At 51.3% G+C, this 12,047-nt stretch overlaps 2 protein-coding genes across 7 annotated transcripts; both read left to right on the top strand.

Annotated features, from left to right (window-relative positions):
• The first annotated feature begins 312 nt into the window (after positions 1–312).
• On the top strand, positions 313–4,458 carry LOC114140706 (endothelial transcription factor GATA-2-like). Of its 3 annotated transcripts, none has more exons than XM_028010815.1 (5): positions 313–1,051; positions 1,518–1,746; positions 1,815–2,041; positions 2,172–2,294; positions 4,260–4,458. In XM_028010815.1, the coding sequence occupies exons 1-5, from the start codon at positions 728–730 to the stop codon at positions 4,380–4,382; spliced, it is 1,026 nt and encodes a 341-aa protein (XP_027866616.1). In that variant the 5' UTR covers positions 313–727; the 3' UTR covers positions 4,383–4,458. The 3 variants fall into 3 exon arrangements, with proteins under 3 accessions (XP_027866616.1, XP_027866617.1, XP_027866618.1); XM_028010816.1 differs by having other exon boundaries at positions 1,815–2,029; XM_028010817.1 differs by having other exon boundaries at positions 315–1,051; positions 1,815–1,948.
• A 1,556-nt stretch (positions 4,459–6,014) lies between these two features.
• LOC114140705 (uncharacterized) lies at positions 6,015–11,633 on the top strand. 4 transcript variants are annotated; one of them, XM_028010812.1, is made up of 15 exons: positions 6,015–6,256; positions 6,876–7,077; positions 7,190–7,739; positions 8,488–8,549; positions 8,643–8,677; positions 8,749–8,823; positions 8,936–8,983; positions 9,070–9,207; positions 9,277–9,432; positions 9,547–9,729; positions 9,804–9,890; positions 9,959–10,276; positions 10,351–10,509; positions 10,585–10,719; positions 11,184–11,633. In XM_028010812.1, the coding sequence occupies exons 2-15, from the start codon at positions 6,999–7,001 to the stop codon at positions 11,394–11,396; spliced, it is 2,238 nt and encodes a 745-aa protein (XP_027866613.1). In that variant the 5' UTR covers positions 6,015–6,256; positions 6,876–6,998; the 3' UTR covers positions 11,397–11,633. The 4 variants fall into 4 exon arrangements, with proteins under 4 accessions (XP_027866613.1, XP_027866615.1, XP_027866612.1 ...); XM_028010814.1 differs by lacking the exon at positions 6,015–6,256 and having other exon boundaries at positions 6,287–7,077; positions 7,190–7,242; positions 7,297–7,739; XM_028010811.1 differs by lacking the exon at positions 6,015–6,256 and having other exon boundaries at positions 6,287–7,077.
• The last annotated feature ends 414 nt before the right edge of the window (positions 11,634–12,047 follow it).

The raw sequence follows: 12,047 nt of genomic DNA on the forward strand, positions 1-12,047 counted from the left end.
CTACTGAACTGAACTACTGAACTGAACTACTGAACGGAACTACTGAACTGAACTACTGAACTGAACTACTGAACTGAACTACTGAACTGAACTACTGAACTGAACTACTGAACGGAACTACTGAACGGAACTACTGAACGGAACTACTGAACGGAACTACTGAACGGAACTACTGAACGGAACTACTGAACGGAACTACTGAACTGAACTACTGAACTGAACTACTGAACTGAACTACTGAACTGAACTACTGAACGGAACTACTGAACGGAACTACTGAACTGAACTACTGAACTGAACTACTGAACGGAACTACTGAACTGAACTACTGAACGGAACTACTGAACGGAACTACTGAACTGAACTACTGAACTGAACTACTGAACGGAACTGTACTGAACTACTGTACTGAACTACTGAACTGAACTACTGTACTGAGTTTGGTTTTTTCGTTTTGCATCAGCTGCTTTGTGAAGTGTGCAACTGACTTGTTTCCATGGAAACCGGTGGTTGGTCTTCATGACCTCCAGTTACTGGTGTTACTGGGAAGGCCAGTAAAGTCTTCACTCCCATTTTCCTCCCAGTATGAATGAGCTGGAACAGAACCTTCTGGTTCCCTCAGGATGATGGTTCTGGTTGGATTCACTGGGAGAATCCCAGTCCTCCCAGTGTGGAAGCGGAGCACCAGACAGGACTGTTTGGACCCTAGAAGCTTCAGCGCTGATCTATGATGTTGCTTCATGTCCGGTTTCATCACCAAAAACCACAGAACAAGCGTTGTGTGGGCGGGGCCGGCGGTGGGCGGGGCCAGCGGTGGGCGGGGCCAGCGGTGGGCGGGGCCAGCGGTGGGCGGGGCGCTGGCTCCTCTCAGAAGGAGCAGACCGAGGAGCAGCTCCTCAGTCCTCTGTGTTGCATCAAAGATCCTCTACGACCAGACAGAGCTCTCACTCTCAGAAGAACAGAGATGATGTCAGGTGTGACTCCATCAGCTGATTGGTCGTCAGGCTCTCCAGCCACCAGGGGTCAGAGGTCATCAGGCTTCAGGATGAAGGTCAGCACCTGCAGTCTCTGCTTTCTGTTAGCGGATCAAAGAGTTTTTAGGAAGAATAATCTGGATATCAGGTGAAATGTTTTTATTTGTGCTTTTCCATGTTGTTTCTTCGTCACAGTGGAACCAGTTCAGCTCCACTGGTTCCCAGTCAGTTCATGTCAGGATTCAGCCTGCAGCTGGGATTAAATCTGCTCTCCTCTGGTCAATCCAGGAGCCGATCAGGGACAATCTGGAGCTGCTGTCAGCTCTGCGGCTCCTCAGGGCTCCATCTTTGGTCCCTGTTGCTTCCTCTGATCCGCCAGGCCCCCTGCTGGGGTTCCTCTGTGTGTCAGGAAACGTTTGTCTTCAATAGGCTCCAAGATCCCCGAATGCTTCTGACGCTGACAGCTCACCTTTGACCCTGACCTGAGCTTCCTTGCATATTTTTGTGTGTGACGATGTTGTTGCGTCTGATTGGTTGTTGCAGCTCGGCGCTGAAGCTCACTGGTCAGCCTCAGATGAATCCGGGCTCCTCAAACGGCCTCACCGATTGGACGACGCCAGCTGTCTGTCACTGGGCTCCGCCTACAGCCCGCCTCCTGTCTACTCCTTATATGGGCATCCTGCTCCGGCTCCGCCCCCTGCCTTCCTGCGCCCCTCCCCACCTGGATGGGACCTGCTCAGTCCTTCCTGGTCTCCGGCCTGGAGTGAGCCAGGTGAGTGTTTACCTGTGGCTGTTCTGGCCTGTGATTGGTGGAACCCTGAGCAGCTTGTCTCTCTGCAGAGCGCCGCCAGTGTTTCGGCTGCGGGACCCACAGCGCCCTCCTGTGGAGGAGGGAGGCAGCAGGAACGCACCTGTGTTCCACCTGCAGCGTGCGACAGCAGAACCCGCCGCTGCTGCGGCCCAAGAGGAGAGCGGTGAGGTCACGCCTGCTGGTTACCGTAGAAACAGATCCACCTGGGGGCAGAGCCAGAGCCTCTTGCTGGAACTGTGACAAGGTTCTCAACCGGGTCAGAACCGGGTCAGAACCGACCCAGTCAGAAGCTGCTGCTTCATCCAGACTGTAGGAAATTCAGCCTCCAGCCAGCAGGGGGCGCTGTGTTCAGGCGTCCTCAGCGTTCCGTCTCTTCCTGCTTCCAGGCGGCAGCCAGGAAAGGAACTCAGTGCTCCAACTGCGGGACGGGAACCACGTCTTTGTGGAGGAGAAACGCTGCAGGAGACGCCGTCTGCAACGCCTGTGGCCTCTACTACAAGCTGCACCAGGTGACGCCTCACTTCCTGGAACTTTGTACTGACAGCCATCTTGGTAGACAGTTGGTATGGCAACAATAAACAAACCACAAGCTTAGAACTAGTGCTCTCCTCTTATACAAGTTCATTACAGCCTTTACTCAGTTACAGTTTCTGAGTTCTCTGTGTGATACTAAGATAAATATCAGTAACATTTGCTGTAGTTTTTACTGCTGACTGTTAGCTTAGCTAGTGCTAGGCCTGTCACGATAGCAAATTTTGCTCAACGATTAATTGTCTCAAAAATTATTGCGATAAACGATAATATTGTTTGAAGACCTTTTTACACTGATTTAATGGAAATGATGTAATAATTCATGTGATTTCCTGCCAAAGTTAGATACACTTTATTTTCAAAAGAATATTTAACACTGGAACTGATAAACAAAAAAAACTAAACAACCAAAAACAAAAATAAAATGGATTCTCAGTCTCCATTAACAAAAAACTCACTTGAAAAAAAAAACTAAACATAAAGCCAAAGTGGAAATAAATACTGCATTGAACCAAAAGATTATGAAGTCTGTATATTATGTTGCCCTTCAGTAATAATTAGATTTAAATAGAGAAAATGGGCACATCGACTACCTGATGCAATAGTTCACACTACATGATTTTTTGCTCCTATTTTTCCCCATACAACAATCTTAGATCGTTGGTCGTTCTAAGATTGTGTGGTGTGTTACGGTAGATCGTTGTTGCCGCTCCGATCTAAATCAGGGTTTTTCCCAACTGGGATCTTAACTCAACCTGTTGAATGTGACAGGCAGCCAATCAGAAAGCGAGGATTCTCCTCCGTGTTGTCTGAGGGGAAATTATGGAGGGGAATCCCAAACAGCTGACACGGGGCAACCCGAAGTCCAGCCGACATTGGAGATGATACGTGGAAACAACATTAATGTTTATTCATCATGCAAAGAATATAGAAATGACAAGAGGAGGAATTGGAGCGAAATTGTTACCGCAGTTGATAAACCCGGTAACTTTTCAGCTGTTCTTCGTTAACGTGACGTAAACAGGTTCTAATGATTTTCATTCAGTCAGGACTTTACGCTGACACTAGCCACATGCATTGCAGGTAGATTGTAGTAAAGCATTGATTAATGCCTGGTTTTAAATTTAGTTCACTGGACTTGTAGCCATTATTTTGTGCCCATTGTTGGACACCACACGGCAGGACCGAACCCGATGGAACCGTTATACCTAGGATTTCTGTCGGCTAATGTGTGATCTGTCAGGTTTTGAAAATGGGCTGACAATCCAATCGTGTCGTCTGCACTGAGCTTTACACTAAGGAAATGAGGTCAGAGGTCAGTGGAGAGCACCGGAGTTGAGCCTTTTTTCATTCAGTATCATTAACAGAAAGAGAAAAAGGCAGCAAGAGACGATAATGCCGATAATTAAAATGAGGTCGATAGTTTTAATTTATCATACGATTAATTGATTTATCGTTTATCGGACAGGCCTAGCTAGTGTAGCTTTTATCTGCTAGCTAAGAGGACACATAGCCTCTGTGTTTCTACTTGTTCTCCATCTGCCAGTCAGCAGAACCTCATTGTTCACATGAAGAGTTCGTACATATTTTATAAATCTGTTTAAATGTTGATGTTAAGCGGCCATGTTGGATAAACTCTTCCTGCTCACTAGCATTGAGCTGCAGTAGCAGATCAGCGGCGGCTCGTCCACATCGTCGGACATGTTTCATTCTCCGTCTCATCCGGGTCCACCCAACAGCAGCCATTTTGTTCTCGTCTCTTTAACCTTGTCCAGAGTTCAGCTCCGCGCTGCGCTGCCTACCAAGATGGCGGTTCGATGGTGCAGATCTTTTCCGGTTCATTCTTGTGGGAACTTTGTTTTTTTATCACACAGAAATAATTAACTCTGACCAGAGAAGTCTGGAGTGGTGTAACATGTGACCTTTGACCCCTCTGCCTGCAGGTGCATCGGCCACTGGCACTGAGGAAGGACGGGATCCAGACCAGGAAGAGACGATCGGCCAATCAGAGGCCAGGCAGGAAGGGAGCTGACCAATCAGGGCCCTGGGCTGGCCCGCTGTGCTGAACCGGACCAGTTCTGTGACCCGGTTCCTCTGAGGATGATGATGATGATGATGTGGAATAAAGCATGTGAAGCTGGGGTCATGTGTTTGGTTCTGTTCTGGTCCGTTTGGACCCATCTGGGCAGCAGAGGCAGATTCTCCTGCCTGGAGGCAGACAGTGAAGGCATCGCCCCCCCGCCACCCACGTTGTGCAACGCAGGAGGTTCTGGTTTTCCGGAACCAGACAGAAAAAGCCAAGAAAGGAAAAGGGAGAAGAAGAAGAAAACGGTTGGTGGTCTGAGGCCGAAACGCCTGAGAGGCGCTAACGGACCCAACGGCGCCAGAGACCACAGAACTCAGAACACACAGAACACACACCTCACTGAACACACACCTCAGCAAGTCGTGGTTCTGGTTCTGGTCCTCCAGGTGTTTTTTCTTCTTCTTATAATTAGGATGAAACAACCAATCAGAGCTCAGCTCCAATGAGCGGTCTTTGATGTCTTCAATAAACTTTAATAATAATAAATTGATGCTAACATGGAATAAGTGTGAAGATGTTCAGTGAAGCTCAAAGGATTCAAACAGGAAAAACTGAAAATTCAAACCTGAAAAATATCAGAAATAATTTATGAATCAAACGAACGGAAGAGGAAGCAACAAACAGTGATAAAGTTCTGAGTCCAAAACACGAATCCAGACAAGAGGAATAAAAAACGTTAATCAGATTAAATCCACATTTCTGGTTTCTGAAGCCTGACCTCAGTTTACACTTTTTACCAAACTTTAAATCTAAAAACTGATCAATGGTTATCAATAATGTGACCGTTCAGGTGTGTCAGCTGATCAGACGCAGAGAGGAGGGTCAGAGGTCACGGCAGGTCAGCAGGTTCTGGGCCGGGTCAGCAGAAGGTTCTGATGAAGGACTCAACTCGTTGCAGCAAGGAGTTTGGTAATCTGACAATCTGGATTAGAGTCTGGCTACTTTAACATTTACTAACTTATTTAAAACGCTTCTGAAATATTAAACTGGATCTTTTAACGATTGCTGTAAAAATACTGGATTGAAAAATCTGCAGAATGGAGATCTAAAGTAATCATCAGCGGATCAATATCTGGATTGATTGATGGTAAATCTACTTAATCCATAAAACTTCCCAGGTCTTCAAAGTGAATATTAAATATTATTGACAGTCTGAGGAAGTTCTTCAGCTGAATTAATTTTTTTAATGAATTTATGGATAAAGACTTTTTATTTTATTTATTGTTGATTAGGTACTTTATTCATCCTAAAGGGATGAATATGAATATTTGTTTAATTTCGCCCTGACAGATTATTTTATCTCATTAATCTGGTTTGGATGTTTTTTGTAACAAATCTCTAAAATGATTTTCCAAGAATTATTTTTCTGTATAAATAAAGGATTATTTGATTATCGATTCGTTTTGAATGAATCCATATTTCCAGGTCAGCTTGGAGTCCAGTTCTCGGTTCTTATTCCAGGACCTGGAACGTTCTGTTCGGATGGTTCTGTTGGTTCCGCAGAAGCTCCTCCTCCATCCAACAAACTTTTAACAAACCGATCAGCCTGATTGATTCGCAGACTCGCAGTGCGCATGCTCAGAGGCGGGGCACAGAGTGCTGCTTTCAGGGGCGCCTCGGAAAACAAATAAAAAGGTTTTGATGGATTAGACTCTCCTCAGGTTCAACTGAACGTTCACCAGAACCGTGTCGGTCAACATTGAAGAGATGGTTCGTAATGTCTGCACTGATTCGTCAGCTCGGCCGTTCAGCTTCAGACCGGATGCAGTAAAAGACTCGGCTGGAGTCTGTGGATTCCGACAGCCCTGAAGGCAGCAGCGGAGCAGAGGAGGAGCAGCTGAGGGTCTCGGAGCGGTGAGTCTCGTTAAAGCCGTTTATTCCTTCTGGTTCGGGGCTTTATCCGGTCCCGGTCCCGAGCAGGCCGGACCGGACCCATGGGGCACAGCGGGCCGGAACCGGGAGCTCCTGAGGCCGCAGCGGGAGCCCCACGCCGCCGCCGAGGGGCAAACATGTCTGCTCCGGGGCTGCGCGCGTGCTTACGCCGGTCTAAGCGCGTGCACTCTATGCAGTGACAGGTAGAGCGCGTGCAGCGTGAGGTTCGGTCCGGTTCTGGGTTCTGTTTGGCTGCAGGTTCGGTCTGCAGGGTCCAATAGCTGCATGCTCCATCAGCGGACTGCAAGTCCCAGAATCCTTTGCGGGAATCCTGGGAAAGTTTTCCGGATCCAGGATGAGATTCTGAAGGAGCGAGGGGTTTCCGGTTCTGATCTCTGGTCCAAACTGTCAGCTCGGCTCCTAAAGAGGTTCGGGTTACCATGACAACCAACCAGAGGCCAGCCGAGCCGACATGCTCCGTCCAGCTGCAGAGCACGGTGGAGGCTCCCGCATGGTGTGGGGTTGAGTTAATGCAGCGCCACCTGGAGGCTCCGGGCAGCATGACGGCACTTCTCCTCTGACATGTTTGTTTCTCCTCCAGGTGATTTGATCAGTCCATTGATTGATGATTGGCAGCTCATCAGGTGATTGGCTCATGGTAACAACCAATCAGCATGGACTCTGAGGCCACGCCCCCAAACCGCAGGACTCATCCCAATTGGCCATGGTAGCAGAGGGGACGCCTTATCCTAAGATGGAGCAATTGGATGAGCTGAGCTTAGGGGCGGGGCTTGAAGTGGCAGGTGAGACTGACGGCGCCAGGTGTGTGTGTGTGTGTGTGTGTGTGTGTGTGTGTGTGTGTGTGTGTGTGTGTGTGAGATGATCAGCTGATGGTTGACTCTGTTGTTTGTGCAGAGGAAGCAGGATGTGGTGAGGAGGAGGAGCTCTGTGACCAGCCTGAACCGGCTGTGGAGGACGCTCCGCCGGACGCCAAGATGGAGGACGCTCCGAAGGACGCCAAGATGGAGGACGCTCCGCCGGACGCCGTAACGATGGAACAGTGCTGGAGGCGGCAGTTCCCGGACCTCCGGCGCTGCTCGGTCGTCCTCCTCAAGCTTCCTGCGGAGACGCTGCGGCCCTGGCGGTGGGGCGGAGCGGAGAGGAGGCGGAGCCAGCGCGTCAGGTCACGTGACCTGCGGTCCGGCTGGGACTGGATGGAGCCGCTGGACCCGGAGAACGGCGGCGTCGGAACCCGAGCCTTCATCAAGAAGGTGGAGGTGAACGCCCCTGAAGATGAGCCTGGGAAACCCCAGAGCCGGCTGAGGCTGACGCGATGCCTGGAGCCGCCCTCTGGCCCCGCCCACCCAGATGACGGTCCCGCCCTGGGTGAGCAGCCACAGAGCGACCACACCTACTGCCTGGGCTTCAATACACCTGAGAGCAGCAGCCAATCTCTGGAGGACAGGTAAGAGTGGGAGGAGCTACAGAAATGTCAATGAGTTAATCGATAATTTGAAGTTTTCTCTATTTTATCATTTATCTGCCTGTTGTAAGTGGCATAAAGGGTTAAATTACATTTTTGTGTCATCTGTGTTAAATACTGACTAAAGTTTAGACATTTATAAAACATAAAGCAGGATGATGGATAGACAAGATAATAAGAGTAATGAATGAATTCAGCCAGTGACTGTTGAAGCGTTTAGTGACTAAACTCCCCAGAACTCGTTGGCGCCATGTTTGTTCTCATCATGCTGTAATGGCTCCGTGTTTCTGTCGTCATAGCGACTCGGTGAAACTTCAGTTCATGTTTCTGAACTGAAGTGCATTAAGAACGTTCTGGATCCACACCGGACAAATGGTACGGCCGCCATCTTTGTTTCTGGCTCCGCTTTAGGATGAGCGACAGCGTCCTCTGCTGGACAGCGGCCAAACTACAGCACTGAAAGAAGCGCTGTTATTAGTGAATCGATTGGAACTAATTTTAATCTAATAAATCATCAATGGAGAATTAATCATAAGTGGATTCATTGTTTGCTTCCTACCAGACAATTAAACCTTCAGGAGTGGAAAAACCCACAGACTCCTGAATGCATCACCAGCAGGCAGTGAGAGGAAACACAGCGGTTCTGGTTCTGGTCGGTCCATCTGGACCAGAGAACCAGGCGCTGCCCTCCCCTCCGTTACCTGACCTTTGACCTCAGCGTCTCTTCCAGGCCGCCGTCCCGGTTCTTCAGCTGGGCACAAAGAGACGGAGACGGCCGCTGCTCACCTGCAGGTAGCTCACCTGTCCTCTTGTCTGACCGGTTACCATGGAGACCGAACAGCCGGCTGACTCTTCTTCTCTGCTTCCACTTGTTTCTGATTCCAGAGAAGAAGAATGTGCCGAGTGTGGTGCTGAGGAAGGTAAGGGCTCACCTGTGTGTGTGTGTGTGTGTGTGTGTGTGTGAGGCTTCAGTGTGTCTGCTCTGTTCCAGGTGACAGGTGATCAGTGGGTCCTCAGGACTGGATCTGTTAAAGAAGAGGAAGAGGAGAATGAAGAGAAGGTTCAGGTGAGGCTGAATGTCATCTGGAGGTCATGTGATCATCTGTTAACCAGGTTAACCAATAGAATCTGCTCTGCCCACCATGTGACCTGCTGCTGCCCTGTGATTGGCTGATTAGACGAAGAACAGGAAGAGAGACGAGACTTCAGCATCAGGACAGAAGATGGTGAGGAGGATCAGCAGCATCATGCCGTTTTGTGCCGCGGCATCATGCCGTTTTGTGCCGCGGCATCATGATGTTTTGTGCTGCAGCGCCGCCAGGCCTGCCGGAGCTGCGCTGCGTGCCTGAGGGAGAACTGCGGCGTTTGCACGTTCTGCCGCGACATGAGGAAGTTTGGCGGTCCGTCCCGCATGAAGCAGAAGTGTGTGAGGCGGCGCTGCCTGCTGCTGGTGAGTACAGAACCAGAACCAGAACCGGGTCTCTGTCCAGAACCAAACCTCCCTCTGCTTTCTCCTCAGAGCACGCGGAAACAGCCGACCAGGCAGCAGAACCGACCCGGGGAGCAGACGGAACCGCCCGACCCGGTCCGACCTGGAGACGACACCGACTGTCCGGACGCCCAGCGGGACGGCGTCCGCCGCTGGAGACACGAGAGGACGGCAGGGAGGCGAGAGGTAGGGCCTGCCTGTTCTGGTTCTTCACAGCAGAACCTCCAGTCGTTTCCGGACCCACTCCGGTACCGACCCACGGCCCGGTTCGGCCAGATCTCTGAGTTTGTTTGTGTTCAGGAGATGAGGAAGAGGATGTGGATGAAGAGGAGGCGGGGCCAAAGGGGCGGAGCCTCCGAGACCCGGAACGGCAGGATCGGTCCGCTGATGAAGAGCGAGGAAGAGGAGACGCCATTGTCCCACTGGCGCCAGGTCACTGGAGGCAGTGGGACCAGTTCAGCTCCAACTGGGACTCACCTGCAGGTACAGACTTCCTGTCCTCTGCTGTCTGCCAGACCCGGTTCTGACCCGGTCCTGACCCTGTCCGTCTGTCCCAGTGGAACCTGACCCTGGACAGCGGCCACCTGTCCTCCGCCGTCCTCTCTGACTCCGCCCTCACCTGTCTGTCCGGCCTGCTGCCTCAGGTAGAGCTACCTGCCGACCGTTCACCGTTTCCATGGTAACGGTCACCAGAGCGTCTCTGTGTCTCCAGGACGGATCCGTCCTCCACGTCTCCACAGGCCTCACCTTCATCCCTCATCCTCTCCCTCACCTCGCTGCCATCCAATCGCCCGAGCCGAAGGAGGAGGAGCAGCCAATCAGCGTCGAGCATTACGGCAGGGAGGCGGAGCTTCGGACCGGGACGTCTGAGGGGGGCAAGTTCTACGAAGTGGAGGTGGAGCTGCCGGACCCTGAGTCCGACCAGAACACCATGACAACATCATCACCGGCGCGCTCTGACATCACTGCTGACATCACTACTGACATCACTACTGACATCACCTGCAGGCGGCCGGACTTTATTTCATTGGTCGGTGGAGCCACCGTCATCGGCTGATGAAACCGTGTCGGTCCGACCACTAAACCGTTCCCCTCTGCTTCCAGGAACCGCAGGGGTTCTGCCTGTTGGGGGGCGGAGCCAGCCACGCAGGGGGGCGGGGCTTGTTCCATCTGCTGAAGTCGCTGAGGAGGACAGTGCTGCCAGCGCATTGGGTCGCCGTGATGGCTGCAGGACCGGAGCTGCAGCTGCTGCAGTGCTGCAGGGTAGGTAGCTGCCGCCGCCACCGCCGCCGCCGCCATCACCTCTGCTCACGTCTCTCCCGTCTCTCATGTCTCCAGCTGTCCTCCATGAGGGACGCCATCGTCCACGTCCAATCAGATCGCAGCTTCCGGGTCAGCGTGCGGTCCCGTCCGCTGCCTGACGGCCACCGCCTCTACAGGAAGTGCGCTCACAGAGTCTCTCACCTGAGCCAGGTAACAGCACGGTGGGCGGGGCCTACGGACTGGCTCCGCCTCTTCCTGATCCCGTCCTGACTCTTTAATTTTTGATGGGGTTCTGACCCGACCCGACCAAGTTATCGATCAGAGATTCGTTTCCTCTAGCAGAGCATCAAGTCCACAGCATTACTCCTCCTGACCAGCAGGGGGCGACAGTGAAGAGGAAAAATTCCCTTTAGCAGGAAGAACCGCCCAGCAGAACCGGCACCTGCAGGCTGGTATCGAAGGGTTCTGGTAGTGACTGAACAGCGCCTCCTCTGGTCATTCAGGCCCGGTGCCGGTCTTCATAAAAACAAAATGTCTCCACCTGAACACTAACATGCCAATAGGGGGCAGCATAGCACAAAGCTGTTAACCAACCAGAGCAGCTGCTTTACCTGGGGCCAGGGGTCACACTGTTAGCCGCAGGATGCTAATAGCAGTGTGTGTGTGTGTCTCAGCTGGTGTCTCTGCTGCTGGATCTGGAGCGACTCGCTGTCTGCCGTGGCTGCAGGGTTCAGGCGGCGTCCCGTCGGCTGCCACTCCGCTCCGCAGACTGCCACCTGCTATTGGCTCCGCCCTTCCACACCTGCCTGCCGTGCCTGCTGGAGGAGGAGGAAGAGGAGGGTGAAGATGAAGATGGAGCCATGGTGGAGGAGTTCCAGTCTTGTTAAAGCGCCTCACCATGTTGGGCTGGGGCTTCTGGGTAATGGAGTCCATCAGCTCCAAACGTTTCTACCTCAGGTTTTTACTACTGAACAGTTCATCAGAACCGAGTCCGGACCGGACCGCTGGGTGTTTCTGAATGTTACTGAATTTCTGAAACATTCATAAACTCTGAATGTTTCTGTTGGTCCTAAAGAGATTTTTCTACTTTTGATACGTTTATAAAGAGTTTTTCAGAAATGCCACAGTGTGCTGTCTTTGCTTCCTGAAGCAGAGTGGATCTCTGCCAGGGCCCCATCAGGGCCCCATCAGGGCCTCTCCTGGTGGTTCTGTGATACTGAGAAAATTAAAGCAGAAACAGATTTTTGAAGTTTCCTGTTCTCTCAGGTTAGATTAACGATTCATATAAATGAGTTTAAATTACTGTTATTTGTTCACACTATGTCCTGGGGGCCCGGCATCCTGCACGTTTTATTCTCTCTCTGGTTTTAGTAACAACCTGTTCAGCAGGTCAAAGTTCTTCTTAGGACTCTTAACGATCCATCATTGGATCCAGGTGAGTTAAACCAGGGAGAGACTAGAACATGCAGGATGCCGGGCCCCCAGAACTCACTTTGGGTTCCCCTGCACTATGTCAAACTCGAGGCCCGCATCCCAAA

The sequence above is a fragment of the Xiphophorus couchianus genome, chromosome 24, assembly GCF_001444195.1.
Source record: "Xiphophorus couchianus chromosome 24, X_couchianus-1.0, whole genome shotgun sequence".
Taxonomy (NCBI): domain Eukaryota; kingdom Metazoa; phylum Chordata; class Actinopteri; order Cyprinodontiformes; family Poeciliidae; genus Xiphophorus; species Xiphophorus couchianus.